Genomic DNA, 21,717 nt, shown 5'->3' on the forward strand with positions numbered 1-21,717 from the left:
AAGCCAAAACTCTTCCTGACTTTTACTAAGCCATCGCTATACCGTACTTTCACTATAGTGTTCTAAAAAAATGTGTTCAACCCCGATTTCCGTTCCTGTTAGATGAACATAACCTCATCTCCACCCCACGGTTTGGTTTACGCACCAAATATTGAATGTAAGTAACTGACAGAAGACATTAGCTAACCCGGAATAATTGGTAATGTTGCATCGGGCAGCTATTTTGATGTGGCAAAAGTACTTAATCATCTTGATCACAAAGTTCTAACCAACATTTTATCCTACGTGCGTAGGCTTTACAGAATGGCTAACAGTGCTTCTCTAGTGGTAAATGTACCAGGGGTTCTTTCATATCACCACTGCAGTGCAAGAACACTGCTTTGGCCAACCCCTTCTGAACGGTGTCAGCCAAAACAGTGTTCTTGAACTTGCCTTTGACCTGCTATACGTCAGACCTTATATTCCGGCAGGTAATCAGGTGCCCGCTGCTGATGCTATTTGTGTCTTCGTCGACGACATGGGTACTGCAGGCCCAACATTCTTGTTCCCCCAACATCGTAGCTACTATTTAGTTGCTCGAAGCTTTTCGCAAAGTGTATGGATCACTGAAGCCATCTGAATATTGTATTCCCTCAAATACCGTATATTTCTTATAAAATACTAACTACACTAATTAGACACTTTTTAGCCTTATCATAACATTAAAATAAGATCTCTATCTACACCAATGAAATTATCTACAAGTAATTGAGAATCCTTAGCTTGCTGTCAACATTTGGCTATTTGTCCGCTCTTATCACTAACAATACCCTCGATCTAGAAAGCTCAGTTTCTTTTCATTGATGCCATACTGCATAACTGCTCAGGATGCAAGTTTGTGCTGCTACGATGAACATACGTTAATTTCAAATGAGAAGTGTGTGAATATAGATGGCTATGGTAGGACCTATATGTGGTAATGGTCGACGACTCTCATCGTAGTCCATCTTAAGTCTATGTGGTTTTTACGACACATGATACCCTAGAAGGTTTAATCATGATCCGACACCGCGTGCACCCAGTCCTAAATTTCTATACCAGGTTACTGCAAGTATAAGCAGGACATCGTCAAGGAGACAATGGGCGAAAAGTAGCAGTAACTGTAAGCGGCTCGCCTCGGTTGTTTCTGCTGCAGATCCTCAATCTTACGCAAAAAGCGAAGAAGTATTTTTAGTGACGTACGAGTACCGTATTTGCTCACCAGTGGTGCTCTTATACTTGACAACGGTTAGTGTTTTCATTTTATAATATAGAGTGATTTGCGTTCCTGTGTTCCGCATTTTGCTCCCGGAATAATTAGGGTAATACTGTGGGGCGCGTTGTTGTATAGCAAATATCTTTCTTCGTACTAAAGATTTAATCTTTATGTAGATCTAAAGTTATTACTACGTCCTAGCTGTACATCGCTTTGAACGCATCTTCGCAAAAAGCGTGGAGGTGATTTTCTGGCGTCCAGGTATACACCTATATTTCTATATTAAATCAACAAATAAAACGTTCTGACGAATGTCTACGCTTTTCGTATTCTTCTGGCGTCGTACGATCGGTCGTGTTCACACAGACACAAAGAACTACCGACACTCACGCAACTAACACAGAATCCTCATAACAGCAATATATGTATAGTAGTATTGTAAGCATGTCGTCCACGTTCCCGTCGTTAGTCGCAGCTTGCCTTTTGTCTCGTTAGTAGACTTTTTCCAGTAGCCACTGAAAGTGCCCTATAATTTGTGTATTTGACCGATAACAGTATCAGGCCTATCTGCCCCGCCCACAGAAACAATGTCTACGATCATAGCGATAGCAGCAGGCAGCAGGAAGATCTAAAATGAACAACAGTCCTAAGGCCCACCTCTTTCAATAGTGGCTCGGCGACAGAAATACAAATAATATGAATAATACACAACAACTATGACGCCAACGACTTGAACAAGCTAACAACAAAATAGAGAGGAAACAACAAATTGTTGCTGGCTCAACCAACGCGTTTTTGCCTCGCATTTCTTTTTCGCTTCTCTTTGTTCGAAAGGACAAAGGGGCAAAGTTGTTGGGTAATCGTCCCACCGTTTGTGGCGTTTACGTTGTATCATCCAAGTATACTTGGGCTGTATAGGTATACAAAATTACGAATCGCTTTGTAGAAAGCGCAAAGGGGGCTGATGCTAAGAAACAGTCTTATTGAACACACGGCTACACAGATCCGCGCGACTGCCTACAGTGATTATGGCAATGAACGGTGGCTTTTCTTCTTCTAGACTTAACGCTGAGCAAATGGACGAAAAATGGTCTATATATGTAGGCTTTTCAAAGGAACAACAGCATGTCATCAAGAACCTATGAAGCGGTTATTCCACTGTCATTTTTCTAATATCTTTGCGTTTATTGAATGTGTCCTTGTGTCGATGAGCATCGTGCGCACTTCTCCGACCCCCTTGCCCGGCAAAGACTCACATATACATTCACAAAAATCTAAACTTTTCCGCCTGTTCAGTCGCCTCTCGAAGAGACCGACGTAAGGTTAAGTCGTCTTATGGCCTTAGCTAGTTGTCCAGAATAAGTAAAACAGGCAACGCGATAGGCGTCGCCGTAACGCTGGCAGTCTGGAACGGAGTAGTAGCCACTTGTACCAGCATTAGATAAGGGGCTCAAATGAGAGTTGCACCTCACAAGCGACTTACGATGGAGGTTAACGTTTGGTCAAACACCAAGTAACGGCTTTACTTTTTCCAGGCCATAGAGCATGAGTGGTTTTCACTATAATAACTTCTCTAGCTGATACATCTACTGGTAGTAGGCTTTGTTCTGACTTCTATAATATATGTTCATCGAACAGAAGCAGATGTTTCAGTTTCTTTAGCTATCTCACTTCTGTATAATACGCCTACTAAATAATGGCTCGAGTTTTCGCAGCAAATCACGGCCATAGACGTAACCAAGAATGGAAGAATGAGTTCAATTAATTAGTCCAGTAGCTGAATAAGATCGAGGAAAAAAGTCGTGAAGAAAACGTACCTTCCGTTCTCGAGCAGTCGGGGATAGTTGCACCGCCGAAACGATCCAAAATAAACTGTCGTTCGATTGAAAATTTCCCCTTGAATCCAGAACGGCAAGTAGAAACCCACGCCACTAAGGACGGCTGAACTGAGTGACAGGATAGCCCACAACACGCCAATATTCGTAAGCGACGAGTTGATCGTGGCGGCCGGCAATACCGCTTTTGTCCCGGGAACCGTCATCGTGCGCGTCGCCTGGAAAGTTGTACGGAATGTAATAATAGGTAAGACCTACGAATGATGTTGGTAGGTGTACGCATTTCTTGCCGCTCTGTTCCTTTCATTTGTACAACATTCCTTTCCTCGCGATAATCTCAAATAATAATCATTTGAAACTTTATTTTCTACCTATAATTGTTCTAAGAGAAGATAATAAATAAATCTGTTATTTTTTTACTTATTACCATAACAGATTACTATTGTTTTACTACGTGCTCTCCGCCTATATATTTAGAGAGACATGATCTACCATGTAGATGATTTGGCATTACAACTATATACTCCCCCCTCCCTGATATCGACGAGGTGCAAAAAGCGATTGGCTTGCTTAAAATTACCCTAAATAATTGATCGAGCCAGCCGTAATTTAATCTAAACTTTATTTCAACTAGTAGCTCTGGTACGAGCATGCATCTGTTTTCGTATATCTCGGGCGTTTTGGATTTTGTCTGCACCGTCTAAAGACCAATTGCCCCTGACGACCAGGCATACCACAGCTCGAATCTCGAATTCTTCATGAAGTTCCTCATGCCCACTTTTCAAAGAGAACACGATAGGGAACTCGTTCTATAGCAACGATACACTCTTCTCATCAGCGCAAGAAGTCGACAATGAACGCATTGTGCGCCAGTCTCAATGGTGGCCGTGCTACACATAATGATGATCAGTGTCGTCAAGGGGCCTTTGTATGGCAAATAGCCGCCTACCCAGTTGCCTCGGGCAAAGCAGTATAATGCAGAATAGTGCTTACTACTACTGGTCGCCGATAACAACAACAACAACAAACAAGCTCTCTATATCTGTAGGATCTGCAGGTTCAACCTGCTGTTGCTAGAAGAAATATTGAATCCTATCTTATATTAAATTACCTAAATGAAAATACCTACTTCTAGGCGCCGAGTAGTTGTAAACAGTATAAAACAGCAATATAAAGCATTGCACGACGTTTTACGTAAATTTATGCTCGAGTGTTGCATTCATTGCTGAAATGAATTTTATAAAAGCTGTAGCATATGTACAAAGTATAATGCAGGTATTATAATTTTTTTTTTTTTTTTTTTTCATATATAACGGCTATATTCAATTACAATGGAATAAAAGCGTTCAGTTTGTAAGCAATAAAACAGTTACCTCGACTTATCAAATACAGTACAGCCATAAGCTGTACGCTAAATAGGGACTCTATAAACCGTTGCTGATCCTTTATCTGATCTAATTTTTTCTAAAGTGAATATTTATTCGATCTATAAAATTTAAGCCAAGTTCGCGGTGTGATGCGGTCACCGTGTTGTCTGCTTCATAATTTTTAAAGAGTACTATTTTCGTGTATTGTACGTTTTTACAGTGCGGTATTTTCTATGTACTGCTGCGTTTATAGGGTATTCCAAGACAAATACTCTCAACTATGTGAAAGATGTGGCGAATCTCCGGTGCAGAAGTAACCGACTATATATTGGTATATCTGGGAGTCAATGGTCTTTGAAGTTACATCATTATAACAATTATTTTCTACATTCAGCGCCTATAAAGGGTAATAACTTAAAAAATTCGGAGATGCATAACAAAAAACAATTGTGCATTGTAGGTTCTACGTAAGAAAGTTAGCCCTGGGTAAAAAACAAAAAATTCAAATCGTTCTCTATGGCTTGATTAGAATCAATACAATCACTAAATTAATTAGTGTAGCGTGTGCTTAAAAGGCCGCAAGTATCTTAAGCCTTCAATAAACTATAATTAATTTACCTTTTGAGACCACGATTGTAATTACCGCAATCTTGATCTGCAGAAGATGTCAATTATCTTACGAAATTGGTAGGAAAGGAGAACTACTTTTAGTAACGCTTTTTTTTTTTTCTTCATTTTTATAAAAGTACACCACGACGTTACATTCTGAATTTTATTAATTTGTTAAACCTATGGCATTTTGCTGAGGAGGAACAATTTGCCATATTGGCACTTTGCCAGAAGAGCCACTGATTCTAGAGCATCCAGGAGTGTTTTCGAATGATTCGAAGTGTATTGTGTTATAAGCTTTTTGCTTCGTGTACCATTATAAATAACAGCCTAACCAGTATTACGACTAAAAGGTAAATCTTTTATTTACTATGATAATTTATGTTTCTTTTCAGGGTATATATAATTATCTCCTTATGCGCATTTTCGTCCTCTATTCTGCATTCAGTATATATGCAGAGACAGTTTTTTCAGCACAATGTATTAGCATTCAAAATAGCCTCTTTTCACCGGCGTACTGCAAAGCAATCTTGCGATTTGCTTACTCGTCGTTGCCATTATCGTCGGAGACGGAACAGACAAATGGCTCCAAGATCAAACCTTATTCTGTGCCTGTTTCTCTGCGGCCATTTCCGTCGCCGGTGATTGCTCTTATGACGCACAGGCACACTCTTCCAGCGAGCTTTCAGATTATTCGAATGGTTCCCATTCTCCAACTGTTAATGTTGTCAGCCTTTCTACTCTCATGCCATTCCTACTGAAGCTTTCTGCGTCGACCACCTTCTCGCACTCGGCCACTTCCTACTTTTGCAGTACGTTTTCTAACAGGCCGAGAAACAGAGATCCTAGTGAGCCTGAGTGACACTGCGAAAGCGAAAGACGGACTGGAACTAGCTATTTATTTCTCTTCTAGGAGAGCATTGGTGAAATCACAGTCTTCTCAGTGGAGTGCTAGCAAATCATATGCGAGAAGCTTCTTTTTTCATCTGCCTCAGCTACATCGTGCTCTTCGTTTGTTTCCTTTGCTCCAACAGCCCTTCTCAAGCCCATGCCAATACCCTTCATTCTTATATATGTGTACATATATATTTGCACCGAATGATGCACATTTTCGAATCAAGAAAGGACAATGGAAGGAAACGAAGAAGGTTTGTTGTTACTATTGGCCGATTCGCCCTTAGGCGCATCAATCACACTTGTTCGCAATGGCTACGCATTATCTCTTTTTTTTTTCCTCTTCTTCCTATTTTCTCATTTTTGGTAATTGGCTGCTCAAAAAAGGGGGTTATGCGTGCTTAAGGAAATGGAAGACGTTAGCAGCACTAAGAAAAGCGTCCTTCCTCCTACTCGTTTCCCTTTTGTTTAAACACGCGGAGGAAGCCAAGCGTCTTGGCGTTTGACCCACCACTACGACGAACCGGAAACGAGAATAACGAGGTGGAAAACGACAAATACATCCACCATTTAGACGCGCCTTGCGCGTGTACTTAATGTTCGCTTTCCCAGACAGAGTCTGCCACACTCCATACCGTGAACATCGAAACCCTGCCCACTATGAATGCCGCCCGACCTCTCTGTTCATTTCAGCTGCCAGCAACGCTCTTCCGCTTAGCAATCCATTCTGCACAAGTCCAACTTTTTACCCCTTCCCTTCCCTTCTTTTTTAGGAGACAGTGGCAGATGCGTTACTACACCCGTTCACCTCACTAGGACAAGAACAATTTACAGCAAGCCGACGACCATTAAACTTCAATTTGAAAGCAACGTTATAGTCTAACAGTAATAAGCGCTGACTATCCACCGTAGCATTCGCCACTTCTGCTTCTGCTGGGCTAACGACAGTTCATTGCAAAAAAGCGCCACCGTGTCGCGCGAGAATGGAATAGAATCTATTCGCCGATAGTTTGTGTGGCAATCCGCTGTGCAACACGCACACGATGATGCCGCTTGGTTAATATCGACGCGTCCAGTCGTGGGGACAGAAGGTACAGCGTCTTACCCTTTCGCCGGCATCATTGTCCTCATCTTTGTGTAAAAAAATCCTTCGCGATCTTAGATGATATTGTACGCGTTGGGCATCGCTTATTGCAGAACAGTCGAAATCGAATACAAAGGAACAGCTACTTAAGGTCTTATCAGAGATAGCTTACGGGATTTTTCACGAATAGGACTAGATGTTATTTTTGAAGGAAGTGTTGTTGAGGTATCGCCTCAAGCTACGATAACTTGTTACTTACTATGCTCTACATAAACCACTTCGATGTATAAGCTGTTTTTTTCCATGTTACTGTGCTAACCCCTATGAAGAGATATGATATTGGATTACGATAAGTGTTCAAGATGGTCTTAACGACACTTATTTGATGACTTCTTCATGTTGTATTTGTACAAAATCTGGGGGCACAGAGTAAACACTAAAAAAATAAACAGACCAATTTAACCTGCAGAACCTTTTCCAGCGAGAACCCTTTGTCGAAATCTTTTTGTTAATTCTCGCTCTAGTGCCCGGGTGCGCTCGTTCATTATTGTCTGCCTGCTGATGGAGTGACGAGAAGGTATTGGCCTCAGTTTGATCTGAAGAACACATGAATAGAGAAGTAGATTACTTATGCAGTCACCTGCAGAACGCAAAACACGCTCAGTCGCCTAAATCGGAGTTGGGCTGATCAGCGGAAGAAGGTTCAGTACAGACTCAAAAAAGCCGGCTGTATGTTTAAGTGGTTTGAAGAATCTGAATATTATCTGTAGTGAAATGTATACTTGATAATCCTTTTGAGCTAGACATGAGTCGGTGAGGCATCAAGGGTAAGTTTATTTCGAAACGGTCATTTTGCGCCTGGACAACTGACAAGACAGCCGATGCCCAGAGGGCAAACAAGCCATTAGTATTGTCTCGTTTTTCAGATACTTAAAGAACACCTCTACGGAATCTTTACTGTAATGTAATTAGCAGACATATTTTCAGTGTGCGAATACTAGTTGAATAATAATTATAAAATCTGCTCCGAAGCTTATTAGATGATCAGACATCTTCGAGCTTAAATTTCATAAGGACTCGACCTTATCGAAAAACAACATCGATTAGGACGTAGCTGATTATGTTATAATATATGCATTGTAGAAGCAATATAGGTGAACGCACGCCAAGGGCATCTGAAGCCATGATCAATTAGAGTGTTCTGAATATTATTGACTGCTCCGGTGGCAATGCATGAGCAATCGCTGAGCTGCTTAGAGTCAGAAAACCAAAGACTTCTGTAGTGGGTATCTGTATAATGGATATGTATGTCAGGGACAGGCATAGGGAATAGCTAACGATTCGAACCCGCTGCATGGCTTCCCACGGTATTTTTCGGCTCAGTGGCTTTTGTCAACGTCTTCCTTTCCGGAACTGATAGTACATACATGACTATTTCCAATCAGTTCAATACTATAACAAGCATAAATTGTCTACTCGTTTGCACCTTAATCAAAGGTCCTTTAGCGAGTGCACCTTCAAATTCAGCATCCTGCCAGTACGAGAAATATAGTTGTCGGCGTTTCGAGTACTAAAGTTTTTGCGTTTTTACACAACAACCCATAGAGAAAATGCAGGTATCATATGAATTTATTTCAAATCAGTTAAAAATCGCATTACATTATCGCCATTTTTTACAACGCTAACAAAACTTAACGTCAACGTAAAGTACGTTTGTAACACTGGAACGTTTTTTATGGTAACAAAGATTATTTCTGCTTACTATTATAGGACATCCTCATAGCAGAGTGTAGACACTATGGTCGTTGTAAAACATATATTACATTTACCTGAGAGAAAATAAAGCCCTTGTTAATCGTCAGACCCAAGTTATTCATTACCAATTAATAAGGAAATTTCAGCACTACGTTATGATTTACCCAACATCATTTTTACTTTAGCGAAATTTTCCGCCACTGGTCCTATCCTATACAAGTTGGGGCCACATGTATAGCGGCCACATGTATAGCGGCCGGAGCTTCTCACGCTGCTGGGATACAAAGAACTGTTTCGCCCATGATAAACTATTTGCAGGGATGATGAACCTTTGGCCGTTCATCGGAGTGAGTGCCCATAAATCCGACCAACTGAGCTTCGATGAAAGCTCTCAGCAAACTACTTGCGGGCAACGAATGATAGATCAGAATAATCCATGTTTGAAGATCATGAAATAAACCCAAGAGGTCGTCCTCAACGGACAGTGTCACGGGTCAATAATTTCCACAGGTTTATATTTGCGTTATTAAAATATCATGCAGACCTTATAGTAGATAATACTTCTATTGTATGAAAGCAAGGTGCATCATAGATACTAAAAATTAATCCGTCTCACAAATAATTTGTATTCCATACATAGAACTAAAAACGCTTTTCTTGTAGAAACGTAACAGAGGGGATTACAAATAAAAAATCATTATATTATCGGTTCATTATTATAAACAAATCAAATTAAAAATGACAAGTCGTTCTAACTGATTAAACACAATTAGATAAAATCGATGTTGATACATCAAAGAGCGGAACGGTATTGGTGTCTAGAGAGCTCATTCTCACAATATAGTTTTTTTTTTTTAACTGGAACTTCAGATATATCTGCAATATGAGGCTGGCAAAAAACTAGTGGCTCTTTCTCGTCTAATAGAAAACCATAGCATCTCAACTAAATTTTAGCAACATTATACATTTGCTGTCACTTTGTAAGTAATAATAACAAATCCCGCCAAAAAATTCTAAGTCTTTTTGTATCGTCGTCAAATATACTGTTACCAATATTAATTGGTCAGTTATCGAAGCAGGTGGTAATACGCCGGTGCGATATCTAAAGGATATGGTCAGTGCAAAACAAATTCTAAGTTATTTGGATGATTTTTGCCATGTGTATTCGGCATCGTCACGGTGAAGGATGATGTTAACTTGCCTATCGCGCTTTTTTTTGTTGGACTGAATATACTAGGACCATATATAAATGTTTTTTATACGGTCCTTGCTTTTTTCAAACATTTTCTATAGTATAAATCGCCCTGAGACCCCCAAGGTTAAAATCACGCTCTATTTTGGATCGAGCGTAACCATGGTCTTATGCTCTTACCCTGAATTTTTTTGTGCTGATGTAATGGGCCCACTTTCCAACCTATAATTATTGTGCAGTAATCTGTCAATGTAGCTTCGTATTATTCGACGCCAGGTTAGGTATTGAATGATATATAACGAGAAGTCGTGTTCCCTTATGTCTCTCACAGGGCACCAGACTTCCCTCTGATTTTTGATAAAATATTATGGATTCCAGACGACTGACGATAATAGGATCTTTGCGATCCCTTTTTGGAGTACTTAGCAAGTTGTCTGTCAAAGCTTTTATTAACTTTGATTGCCCGATTAGTGGAAAGTGGTGATCGGGGGAGAGTGATGCGCGTCTTCCAACTCTAAGTTACCGGTGGTTATAAGTTAGTGGGCCTCCTTAAAGAGCGCCCATTAGCTATAGGGTCCTCACTGTGCATGATACAAATACACCAGGCTGCATTATGTCAGGCTTATTTGTCCTTTGGTATACCTAAGAGAAAAAGGGTCAAATGATCTCTAGAAACAAAAAAAAAAACAGTGGAGAAACAAAGGAGTAAATAAACATTTGAAGAAAGCAGTCATTACTTCTTAACTGTTATACCATTATCCGAAACCGTCGAGAGATGGCACTTACAAGCACTTATAGTGTGACATGACAATTCATATGAAAAGCACTAAGGTCGTAAACGGTATATTTTGCTTCAGATAGGAAGTAGAGACCTACATAAAAAATAAAGATTGCATTGGAACAGAGTGATAAGCATGCCCTAGAGGAGCAAGGATGGGCCAGCTAAAAGCGTTTTTTTTTATTTTCACTCGGTACACTTTTTAGATAAATAGAAATGGCACTAATTTGTAATGTTTATATGAATACCCAACTCAATAGTCGTCGGTAGCAGCAGCTCAAGATCAACCTTACCAATCTGGTAAAAATAGATACTGTGATGTATCCTTTAACCCTATTGAGAAATATGTCACAATAAGATACTACATGTAGCAATTGTTTGAGGATCGAGCATTTTGGGACGAGTCCATTTTGTTCCAATAATATGTATATAATAGTGTCCAGTCTTTTCAAACCATAAATCAAAAAAACCTGGCGATGGTTTTCTATATACGCCACTTTGTTGAAAAGCAGCACTACATATGAACAGTCTGAGCAGTTCCGGAACCGGATTCTCTTCGTGCTCAAATTTGGTAGGACAAAAGCTAACGAAGCTGTTCATTTTCACGGTCTACTTAGACTACTGAACAATGAAATATGGGTTGGGTTCGTAGATTTCTCAGGATGTTACGATTGGCAACCATGAAACAGGTAACCATTGCTGGTTCACAATATAGCGCTGGCAAATGATCAATACGGCATATTGTTACTAGGCAACTTTTCTTAGAGAAAAATCCAGATAATGCCTAACAACTTAAATACTAAACAATAATGAGGTACGAGATAGACGAGTGAATACCTTCTACATCTGCTTGCTGTAGCTACTTACTAAGGATCGTCTTGGCTTGTGCGACCAAGAGCCACCTTCCGTAATGACGACCCATTCCTGCTTCCAACCGAGAGGTGGGGACCTTTCATCACTTCTTTTTTTACTACTTTTCGCTTAAGTTCAATGATTAACATGTTGTTCTTGATTTAGGACTATTCAATCGTCTTTCTAATGAAAAAAAAAATTCGAATGCACTTCACAAAGTAGACGATAACTTGGACACTAATTTTTCTTGCGGGTCGCATTAAATAAATCGTCCTGTCGAGTGACGAAGTCCACGAGAAAACTAGGGTTAACTTATCCCGAACGAGGTGATGGTAATGTGGGCATCGACTGCTGGCTGCAAGTTAATAATGAAAAGAGCATGTTGAGTCAAGCTTAGATAGTTACTGCATCTAAACTAGTGATTCTAACCAGATCAACAAGAGCTAACGAGGCAGCATATCTATGATGATTTAAGTGTGCCTTCTAGCAAATGCCACAGACTTTATATCCTTGGGCTTCGCTTCCTAAATATGCATACGGTCTCTCCGTTACATTTCAACGACTGCCGTTTCTGAGGGAACGCGAATGATACGACTTTGACAGCATTAGCGGATTATCAATACACGATGACCACTGAATGCACGGACATATTCACTAATGCTATTTGCTCCTGTAGAATTCGCTCCTTGTTATGGGCGAGAAATTGGCCACAGACTGTTATATTGTGAACGACCGGAAGAGTTTTTATATGGCAGTCTGTATAGTTTTTATTCCTTCAGTCTGCTTGCACATTTAATAGAAACCAGTTGAATATTTCTATATGTCTCGGCCGTGTTAACTATGGGCGTCGAACGCCTCCCGACACGGAAAAACACTAAGCATAGTCTACGTGGCCCCTGTTATCTATTTGCTACAGTCTGTTCTTAAAGCTGGAAATTCCGCTACTAATTGACGCGGTTTCACCACCTGTCCCTTTGAGCACTTTCTCTTACTATATTTTCACACAGCATGGCCACTCGTGCCGGCACATGGCGACTGACTGACTGACTGACTGAGTGATTAATTACTTTAAAAGACGCCGATTTAATCCACTGATGTTTGGCTCTTACGTGAAGCGTTCCGTTCACAGTAAATAACTATACCCGTTTTCCGTTATAAACGCACGTTTCGGTGACTCTGCCGGAAATGGCGACTTCGGTGTGCATCTATGTACATAGGGGATGACGTCTGTTTGGCTTCTAGACAGACACAAACAGCCGCAACTGGTTACGTGCAGGCTGTGAAATTTATTAGGTTCAGCTTGACCTTCGAGTCCTGTGCTCTTCTAGAGGAAAGGAGAAAGACAGTGAAAGTGAAAGATATCTGATTGGTTGTGCGACGACGAGTGTTGAGACGCGATTTTGCGCCTTTGAGATACACCGTATGTATCACACTCGAAAATCCTTTAGGAACCATAATAGAAGGAATAGTAAAAGGAGTTGCATTTTGCTACCGCCGCCCTCGGTGGCTAATAAAGCAGAGCGAGGCGAACCAATTACGTCGTCCATTGATATAGCGCATGCTCAGAGATAGCTGATGACATCGGTACAACCACACACATCGGTAGTCACCTTACTACTATTACTTTGCTTACAGTGGTTCGGTTATACCACTGATGAGAAAAAGCGAACGAAACTTTATCAAAAAGCGATAACGACGATAGCCACTGCCGGTTGCTGCAGACGATATTTGAACTCTGCAGTGTAGGTCACTTAAATATCTGTGCTCCTTTCTCGTTGAAGGGAGGGCCGTTCGACAAAGAGGCCATTAAACGGCCTCTCATAGGCAAAAGAAGATCATAGAGCAAATGGTAGAAGCCCGTCGTAACAACACAAACAAAGGCCCCCTAAACGTTCTCCGATTCTCAACGAAAACAAACCAGCCATAGCTAATTTACAACTTTAATTGACGGGGGAATTTTTACTAAGCGTAGGACAAATACCGAATGAACATAAGTCGGGCAGTACATTGATGGAATAAAGAAAACGAGAAAGCACCAAGTAGAGCCCCCCGTCGACGATATCAATAATAGTTAGAATCATAGCAATTCCTAAGCAGTCTCGATCTGTGTGAAGCTCTGTATTGTCCATCTATGTGTCTATAAGTGGACAGTAATTCAAGTAGTCAATATCATGTAGGAGGCCGGTACATGCAATACTTGATACCGGGTTGTAAGAATCAAGATTTCGCGAGTCTATGTATAATTATATCGTATAATCCATGCGTATCACAGATCAAATATATGCTATATACACACGTGGGATGCATCTTCAACTACGACGTCTGATTATCGTCTAGACGTTTTTTTTTTGATTTTGTGTCAAGTGCTTGATTAAAAGTATTGTCTTTGTAAGTACTTGATTCATTAAATTATTATGACTGGTATAACATGTAAAGCCGAGCGCATTTCATTCATTCATTCATTTATATGTAACAAACGGAACTTCAGATAAGGTGCAAGTATAAAACGTATTATAGAAAAACTATCTTCCTGTCGCTGGGATTCCTTTTGTTAGCGTCAAGAGCAAGATAATTAAATTATCTACAGATATGTTTCTTCACTTCGCTAGGCCACCGTGAAATTATCCTGTGATATTTGCGCAAGGGAAAAATCCGTTCATCTTTGACCTGCCTGTCAGATGGGTCTATTTTATTTGATGTCGTGTTGACTTATTGCGAGCGAGCCACCCCTTGGTCCCAGGAACGAGAACTCGCTGAAGACTTCCTGTAATAATCAGTACGTAAAATTCCTCAATAAATAGAATGAATAGATTTAAATAACGCTTGTCATGGCTAATGGACCGCTACGCTCTCACGTGCGCACAAGTCAACTATGGATACTGAAATGAGACAAATCAGACAATCTCGCTGGCCGATTCTTTAGTACTTTATATTATCGAAACGGTAAAGTCGAGCGACGATCTCTTATGACAGACCATTCAGTTTTCTAGTAGATAAAAGCGGGCCAAAATGGTAAGTGGCCCCGACTGAACTCGTACACCCTGAAACGTTCACAACTTTGAAGCAAAAAAGAAATCAACTTCGTATTATTTAGGGGTGTTTCCTCCTTGTAGCTTGCATGCTGGAGTCAGCATTCTGAGGTAGGTTTGCCATCTGTCGCTTGCCTGTCTATATTATACACTGTATACGAAGTGGCCTCTCGATTGCGTGGGGGCAACTACCAAGATTAGTATGGTCGAATAATCTAACCGTTCTCTGTTTAAGTCGCAATACGAGCTATAGGTTGTTACATCATTTACCTATGAAGCTTTTTTTCTTCGTGGACTCTCGACAGACCGGTTTATGAAGGAATATGGTATACGATATCGTTATCTAACAGGCACTATGCAAAAAATGATGTTAGTTGATGATAAGGATTATAGAAAAAAAAAACCAGCAATGCTCTTACTAACTGCTGCAATTTATCACAGAACATCAATAATCTCTGTCGAATTCAATGACTATCGCCAAGATACGTCTAAGAAAACATCAAAAATATAGTATTTCATGAAAAAGAGTTGATGTTTCAAGCGTTTACAATTAATTGTAATTATATAACAAAGCTTGTCTTGTTCAAGTATAGATTGTCGCAACAGCTTATCAAAATGCTAATGCAACACACGTTACGTCGTAGAACAAAGCGGGGGCTTATTAAGTAAAAATATTCATAATCGCCTATTAAATACAAACCTAGGTGGTATAGGACGTGTGTAAATTCCCAGTTATGCTAAAGCCGTGAAACGGTGTAGATCCTATTCCTTGTAAGTTTTCGCTGCATCGCGAACAAATCACAGCGTCGACGAGTCTCGAAGTAGGCTAAGGGGGCCCTAAATATACTTTTTAGTTAATTGAAACTGGCAGAGAGGAGACGTATTTGGAGATTTCATTGCAGAACGCTGAAAGGCCTCGCGGAATCGAGAAAAATTTTCGGTGTTCTCTTCGACCCAATTAAAACTGTAGTTCTCTTCGAAATAGAGTTCGAAAATTCTCTCAAAGAAACGCATTACATCGTCCTTGCTGCTGGCGTCTCTTTCATACACACATAATGCTAATAATATATTAATAAACATATATATAAAATTGAAGAAAGCATATCCATACCATCACGGATGATCATAAGCCAAGGTCATACTGGGGTTTTCATTTCCCAAAAAATAACGTTTCTGAAACCGCGAATAAGACACGTCAGCCAGATGAAACATTCGAAACGTGAAAGAGTCCAATAAATCCTCTGACATCCAAAACCACGGGAAAAGCTGATGCCAATTGATAAAGAGTGTTTTGTTTCCGATTAAATATGCTGCATAATAACTGAAACACGCTTTATAAACATTGTCATTAAATGTCTGTCCAGTCGCTGCTAGCCTGTAAGAAAATGGACACATCTGTCTTTTAACTTTATCCACAGTGACATTAGAAATCAAAACAGACGCAGTCAGAATCCATCTTGACCTCGTTACCTATGACGAGCTTTTTGTGGACAGCGTTTTGTAAAAGTGAAAATAAAAAGATACATCTCATAGAAATGAATACGTCACCTCACTGAATCAGAGCTGACGAAGGTAGGCTTGCTTTATCCAGATGCTTTATAGAGTACCGAGCGTAACATTTAAAGGCTATTTGAGCTGCTCTGACTAATACAGTAGATAATAGAAAACATTAGCACAACGAGGAATCGAGTACTCGATAGTTGAAGTAGATTAGTATTGGGATTATGTAACTGATTAAATAAATGATTAAAAAAATATAAATGGAACACGTGTATATTACTGCTTTTTTTTGTTTCGGTTTCTATTGTAAGTATCGCAAGTAATCTATCTCATCAAATCTACTATATATTATAAAAGTCTAATGAATATGGGCTGGTGAATAAACTATATTGAAAATACTGTGCCTGCTGGGTTTGTAAATGCTGCCTGAACTCGTTTAAATCTTTTGTAGCACTTCTTTTTGTTCGAGATAGGGGTTTAATCAGTTATTTCTTTTGGCTCGTAGTTTGGGTTGCCCTATCTTCAATACAAAATTTCATTGCGTTTATTGGTGCTACCACCTTGTTCGGGCTATTATAGCGAGCTTATTGAAGAATCTGACCGTTCAGTTCTGGTGACCATGAATGCCTGGCTGTTCCCCAATTTTTCACGTTCTTTCCAAATTTTTTCCAAAAATTTATTTGAGAGAGAACGGAACCTGGCAATAGATCACACAATGATTTTTAGTGCCAGCAATGATGGTGAGTTGCTCATCTTTTAAAAAAATTGTGTGATCGTAGTTGGATTTAAATTTTTTACGCCCATGCATCTGTGAGAGATATCAAGTATCCCTTATTATTTGTAATGACTATCGAATATAGTTTACTTCATCTTATGTTGCTTTCTAGCCTCGTTCGCGGAGATTTTGTTTATCCATTTATATTCAACAAACGGGTGTGCATTTGGTGGAAAAGCCAGAGTCTAAGCTTCACCATCGACACATAATACATGAACAAATAGAGCTTTAAGGTTTTTGCGAAACCTTGTCCTTCTTCCAAGCAGAATCCATAGTTGTTCCACATGTTAATATTTCAAACACGAAAATTTAAGCATTATATGGTTCACTCATATGCGTCCAATCACTCACAAGTACCTGGTCTTCGATTCTGAACATTAACTAACAACTTTCTAAACTGTAAGTTACAAAAACCAATCGGTAAACACTCGGGTTATTTTGTCTGTTATGAATGTTGTTAATGTTTTCAGGTTCGTATCCTTAAAACTTGTGAAGTTTATGGCACCAGCCAGTTGACAATATGTAAGTTTATTATAACTATTATAACTGCTTTGCTCATGATTGTTTCGTAGCAAGACGAAGTTGTTAAACGCTCCGAGTCTGTTGAATGGCTCTGTATTGCAATGACGTATCGAAGCTCCCTGTCCACTATCGCAAGTCTCTCAAATTCAGGTGCTGGTTATGCCTACCAGAAATGAGAAACAACAGCCATTATAATGAAGATAGGCTTAATTCATTTGAATTATCTTCGAGACAAAAAGGAAATATATGTTTTTGAGATGTCTAACATTCGATATCGATGCAAAGTGAAAAGGTAACTGGGGCAATTTCTAGCCGACAGATAAATTCAGAGTTCATAGTAATTACAAGTAACTTAGCAATTTTCTTCTTTTAAAATGCCAATAGTTTAGCTCTAGCTGCGTAAATCTTGTACCTATTACGTGCATGAGTTCCACAATCGGTTGTATTAAGCTTTGTTCAGTGAACTACGCAGACTTATTAACTAAGTCAGTAAATAACAGAAATTTTGGGACCTATTTACAAATAAAAAAGCGCGTTCGTTTTATCACGACTAGTGTTACTATTATTTCATAGATTAATGCATTATTTTTTAGTCATTATTATTGTTAATAATACCTATGTTGCTAATTACCGCTTAGTCTTGCTTACGTCTTCTCACGCTATTCTCGCCGTATTCCAGATCCGCATATAATGATATTATTCAGATTTCTAAAAGACCACAATCTAATAGTGTACGTCCTTGCAATTCCTACACTATAGATATGTACATTTGGATTTGTTTGCGAGAACGAGCGCTTATTCTGCGGGTATTTACTTCATGGTAGCTCGGATGTGCTCACTGCGTTGGAAACCTTTATCCCATCGTCTATATTATTTAGCATCTATTTTAACCTGGCACTTGATTTGGGCATAGTCGTGATCTTTGTGAGCGCGGGTCGGGCAGAATTTCATTGTTTACGTATTAATGGATGGCGCTCAAAGTCATCGACGACACCTTGTACGTGGCTGCGTAACACACGTACATAGCTAGACATCCTGCCTTCCTTAACTGCATTCTGCTACCGTAGCAGAACTTGGCGGCTTCGCCCTGCCGTACTCGCTTTCTTTAGACGGCGGATCTGCAAGTTCCGACGGATAAGATGTACCTCTATTACTTTTTTCCGTACGCTAACAAATATCACGGTCGCACACCGACCTGTGTGCTCTAATCTAGATTCATCTACCTGGAAAATTGCGCACCTTAAGTTGGCGTACGGTTCTGCCTGTGCTCGGAAGCCATTACCACGACAGGCTGGTGAAAATCTTAACTGATGATCATAGCACCGTTTGTGAGTAACTCGGAAAATTTGTTATAATGCTTTTTTGAGGGCTACCTTCCCTGTCTATCACGTTGTTCCATCAAGGACTGGCCTTGTGCAATTGGCCACCTTCCTTGGTGGATGGATGGTAGATCCGCTTGATGTGTCGGTGTTTCAGTGATGCCGAATGGTGTTTGCCTTTTTGCCGGATGCGTTTCCAAAAGCGGTTGCTTAACTTTTCTGGCGTGTAATCTCAGTTCGCTCGAAAGCCCTGTCTGTATATGGATAAATCTTTGTTGCTGCGGTAAGGTGCTTTATAAAGCAGCGAGGAGTCCTTTAGACGTTAGTCGGAATACCCACACTTCGAGCTTTGTTGCTAACTAATCTAGCAATGCCCGTTAACCATATACAGATTACTGGAACATCTTTCGTTCATTGTGCGTCAGCAGGAGAAAAACCTAGAGAACCTCTGATGTAAAGCAGTCATACAGTGGTTTTTTTAAAGCCTTTCCATAAAGTCACTGTGCTCGCAAGCTATCAAGCTATACTCAAAACATGCCTCGTACGATCTTTACATTTCCAGCACCATCTGGTTGGTTAGTCAATTTCGATACTTTAGCATGTGATGAGTTTCTTCTGTCTACTATCTGAGCTAGTGTTCCTGAATGCCAAGATACCGGTCGATTAACTGGGCGATAAACTATCTAATCTATATCGCTAATCGTTCCACTTTTTTTTTTTTGGGCATTCTTATCTCTTTGATTTATGTAAATCCCTATGTATCCTCAAAATTTCTTTTTGAGGTCCATCATCAAATAGTTGGCTCCACGGGGTAAAGTCTCGCTGAACTTAGCGGGGATTTTTCCATCAGACCCATGAAACGGCATAACAACCTTACACCCAGCTATTAACCCAATATCTCTTGTGTCTTTTAGCGTTGGTGTGTTCTTTTTCTTTTACAAAGTACCTTAGTTTTTTTTTCCTGGTTTTCAGTATTTGGCAGTTTTTGTCAACGCTGAAATTTTAAGCAATGGGGCTGTATGCCTAATTTTTCATAATTAGGCATAAAAGAAATACGCATTAACCACCCAGACCATAATACTCACAACCATTACATACCTGTTACAAAAATTGTACGAGCTGACTTGATTTTATAGTTTGTTGGTAAACACATGCGTATTGTACCTACTTCTACGGCCATTTGTGTTTAAAATAATATTTACTTTAATGTTATGAGCAAAAATCATATAGAGTATTTTGATAATAAATAAATTCAATCGATTCGTTTTATTTTGGCTGCGGCAATGGGACGCGATGCTGAACCGTTAGCCGTCGGTTTCTTAGGAGAAGGATGAAGTTAGCGGAGTTAGCCTTCAACGGGGTCGGCCAAAGAATGAGACGATGAATTGGGGAAACTAACTGAAAATCGTACACGCTAGAGAGGCAGCCGGCAAGATAAGCGAATTATCCTGTAACTGTTGAAATCGGTGTCTAGGTACGCAAAAATGCTATTTACTGTACTTTCCATCACGAAGGTCATTATCGAAAACCAGCGGTTTATGTTAGCATGCCACGTTAAGGGATCTGGGTCAATAAAGACTGCCTCGCAAACAGCGGAGATCGGTCACAAGATGATACTTTAGATATGACGGTACAATAGCTGCCTTAAAACGCCAGATGAAACTAGGCCTAGACCGCAAGATGAGTGCGTCTAGAATGGCCTAACTGTGATACAGGTTATGATTTGAAAAATCAATACAACGTCCATGGCTATATAATCGCCGAGGGAGTGCTGACTGTAAAACCTGTGAGCCCCAAAGTATGATTCGATAGTAATATGCTAGCATTTTTGTTTATTAGCAGGTGTTAGTAAATCAGTAATAGTGAAATAGTTGAGGGGTTAATGTTTGTTGATCTAGAGAGCTCGTCGCCGCCGCCTTTGTTTCTCAGGCCCGTTGTCATTCAGAGTCCTCTCGAAAGCGAAAGTACTCCGCAACTATAACCCACGTGAGGTATCCTGCGTTCATTTAAGACGTTCTTTATTCGCTATGGTCGGCCGTCTAGCCACTGAGTCTAAGTGGATATTCGCCTTAGTTAATTACAAATCGTTTATTTCAAAGCATTGTTATTATTATTATGCCTCATCATGCAACTTAAATATACAATAAATTCCGACAACTATTCACACCCTAACGAGACTTTATGCTCGATGTAACTATATCAACTTAATCTTTACCAGGGCTGTTAAACGTTGAGTTATGTCCTGACAGGGGTTACTTTCTTTATCATAACGCTGATGGTTCGGATCCGACTGCTTCATACGATTAGGAGTTTCAGTTTCAAGTTGTTGGTTCATTTTTGCCAGCAGCTTCCTTAAATGAATAATGTAAATGAAGAGAATAACAATTTGATTTCATATTAACTATCATTAAATATGTGTAGAAGTAACGACACAGAGAAATTTTAGCCATCGTTACTCTTAAGTACAGTAATAGCTGTTATCTGGTTATGGTAGAGTCGCTCGCTGCATTTTCTAGTTTATAACAACAATCGCTGAAAGCCCATCTGAACGACCGCCATAGCAACGTAAGGCCTCTGATCTCAGGTAAGACGAGTGCGTCGAAGAAGCGGAACGCAGCTAAAATTAAGGTACGCAAATGTCTAACTAGAAACTCGAGAGCGAGGCGCTATCGTGAACCACAAAACAGTGGTTTATTCTTTTCAGCCGAGGGTGGCAACAGCAGTAACCGAATTAACTACTTTTTTGCCGCCTGTTTATGTGGCCGGCTTAACAGAGCCTTTAATATTCTTATCCTTCTCGGGTCTCTCATCTTGTCTGCTCCTGTACCCCACATTTTGTCATTACTCCTTAAAGGTTCTTACATTTTGTTCATTCACTCTTTCTAGTTGAACTCTTGTATCCCTTATCTAGCCTGTATTTCGCTGTGTGTGTGTGTGTGTGTGTGTGTGTGTGTGTGGTGTGTGTGTGTGTG

At 40.0% G+C, this 21,717-nt stretch overlaps 1 protein-coding gene and 1 long non-coding RNA gene across 18 annotated transcripts in view; both read right to left on the reverse strand.

Annotated features, from left to right (window-relative positions):
- The window catches only part of LOC111269399 (LHFPL tetraspan subfamily member 6 protein), an 89,123-nt gene that overhangs the window by 13,135 nt on the left and 54,271 nt on the right, over window positions 1-21,717 (reverse strand). For 6 of the 13 annotated variants that reach the window (XM_022848960.2, XM_022848959.2, XM_086972073.1 and 3 more), the window contains exon 2: window positions 3,052-3,287. In XM_022848960.2, coding sequence (XP_022704695.2) covers window positions 3,052-3,287 — 236 coding nt within the window. Of the gene's footprint in view, window positions 1-3,051; window positions 3,288-7,477; window positions 7,620-11,615; window positions 12,578-12,667; window positions 12,902-21,717 lie in introns of those variants that run through there. The other 7 variants (XM_022848980.2, XM_022848981.2, XM_022848979.2 and 4 more) reach the window with 7 other exon arrangements.
- The window catches only part of LOC147752261 (uncharacterized), a 38,239-nt gene continuing 25,156 nt past the window's right edge, over window positions 8,635-21,717 (reverse strand). For all 5 annotated transcript variants that reach the window (XR_015314569.1, XR_015314570.1, XR_015314568.1 and 2 more), the window contains 2 exons: window positions 20,961-21,096; window positions 8,635-14,364 (listed from right to left, as the gene is read on the reverse strand). This is a non-coding gene — a long non-coding RNA (uncharacterized LOC147752261). The remainder of the gene's footprint in view (window positions 14,365-20,960; window positions 21,097-21,717) is intronic.

The sequence above is a fragment of the Varroa jacobsoni genome, unplaced genomic scaffold (assembly GCF_002532875.2).
Source record: "Varroa jacobsoni isolate VJ856 unplaced genomic scaffold, vjacob_1.0 scaffold_1383, whole genome shotgun sequence".
NCBI lineage: Eukaryota > Metazoa > Arthropoda > Arachnida > Mesostigmata > Varroidae > Varroa > Varroa jacobsoni.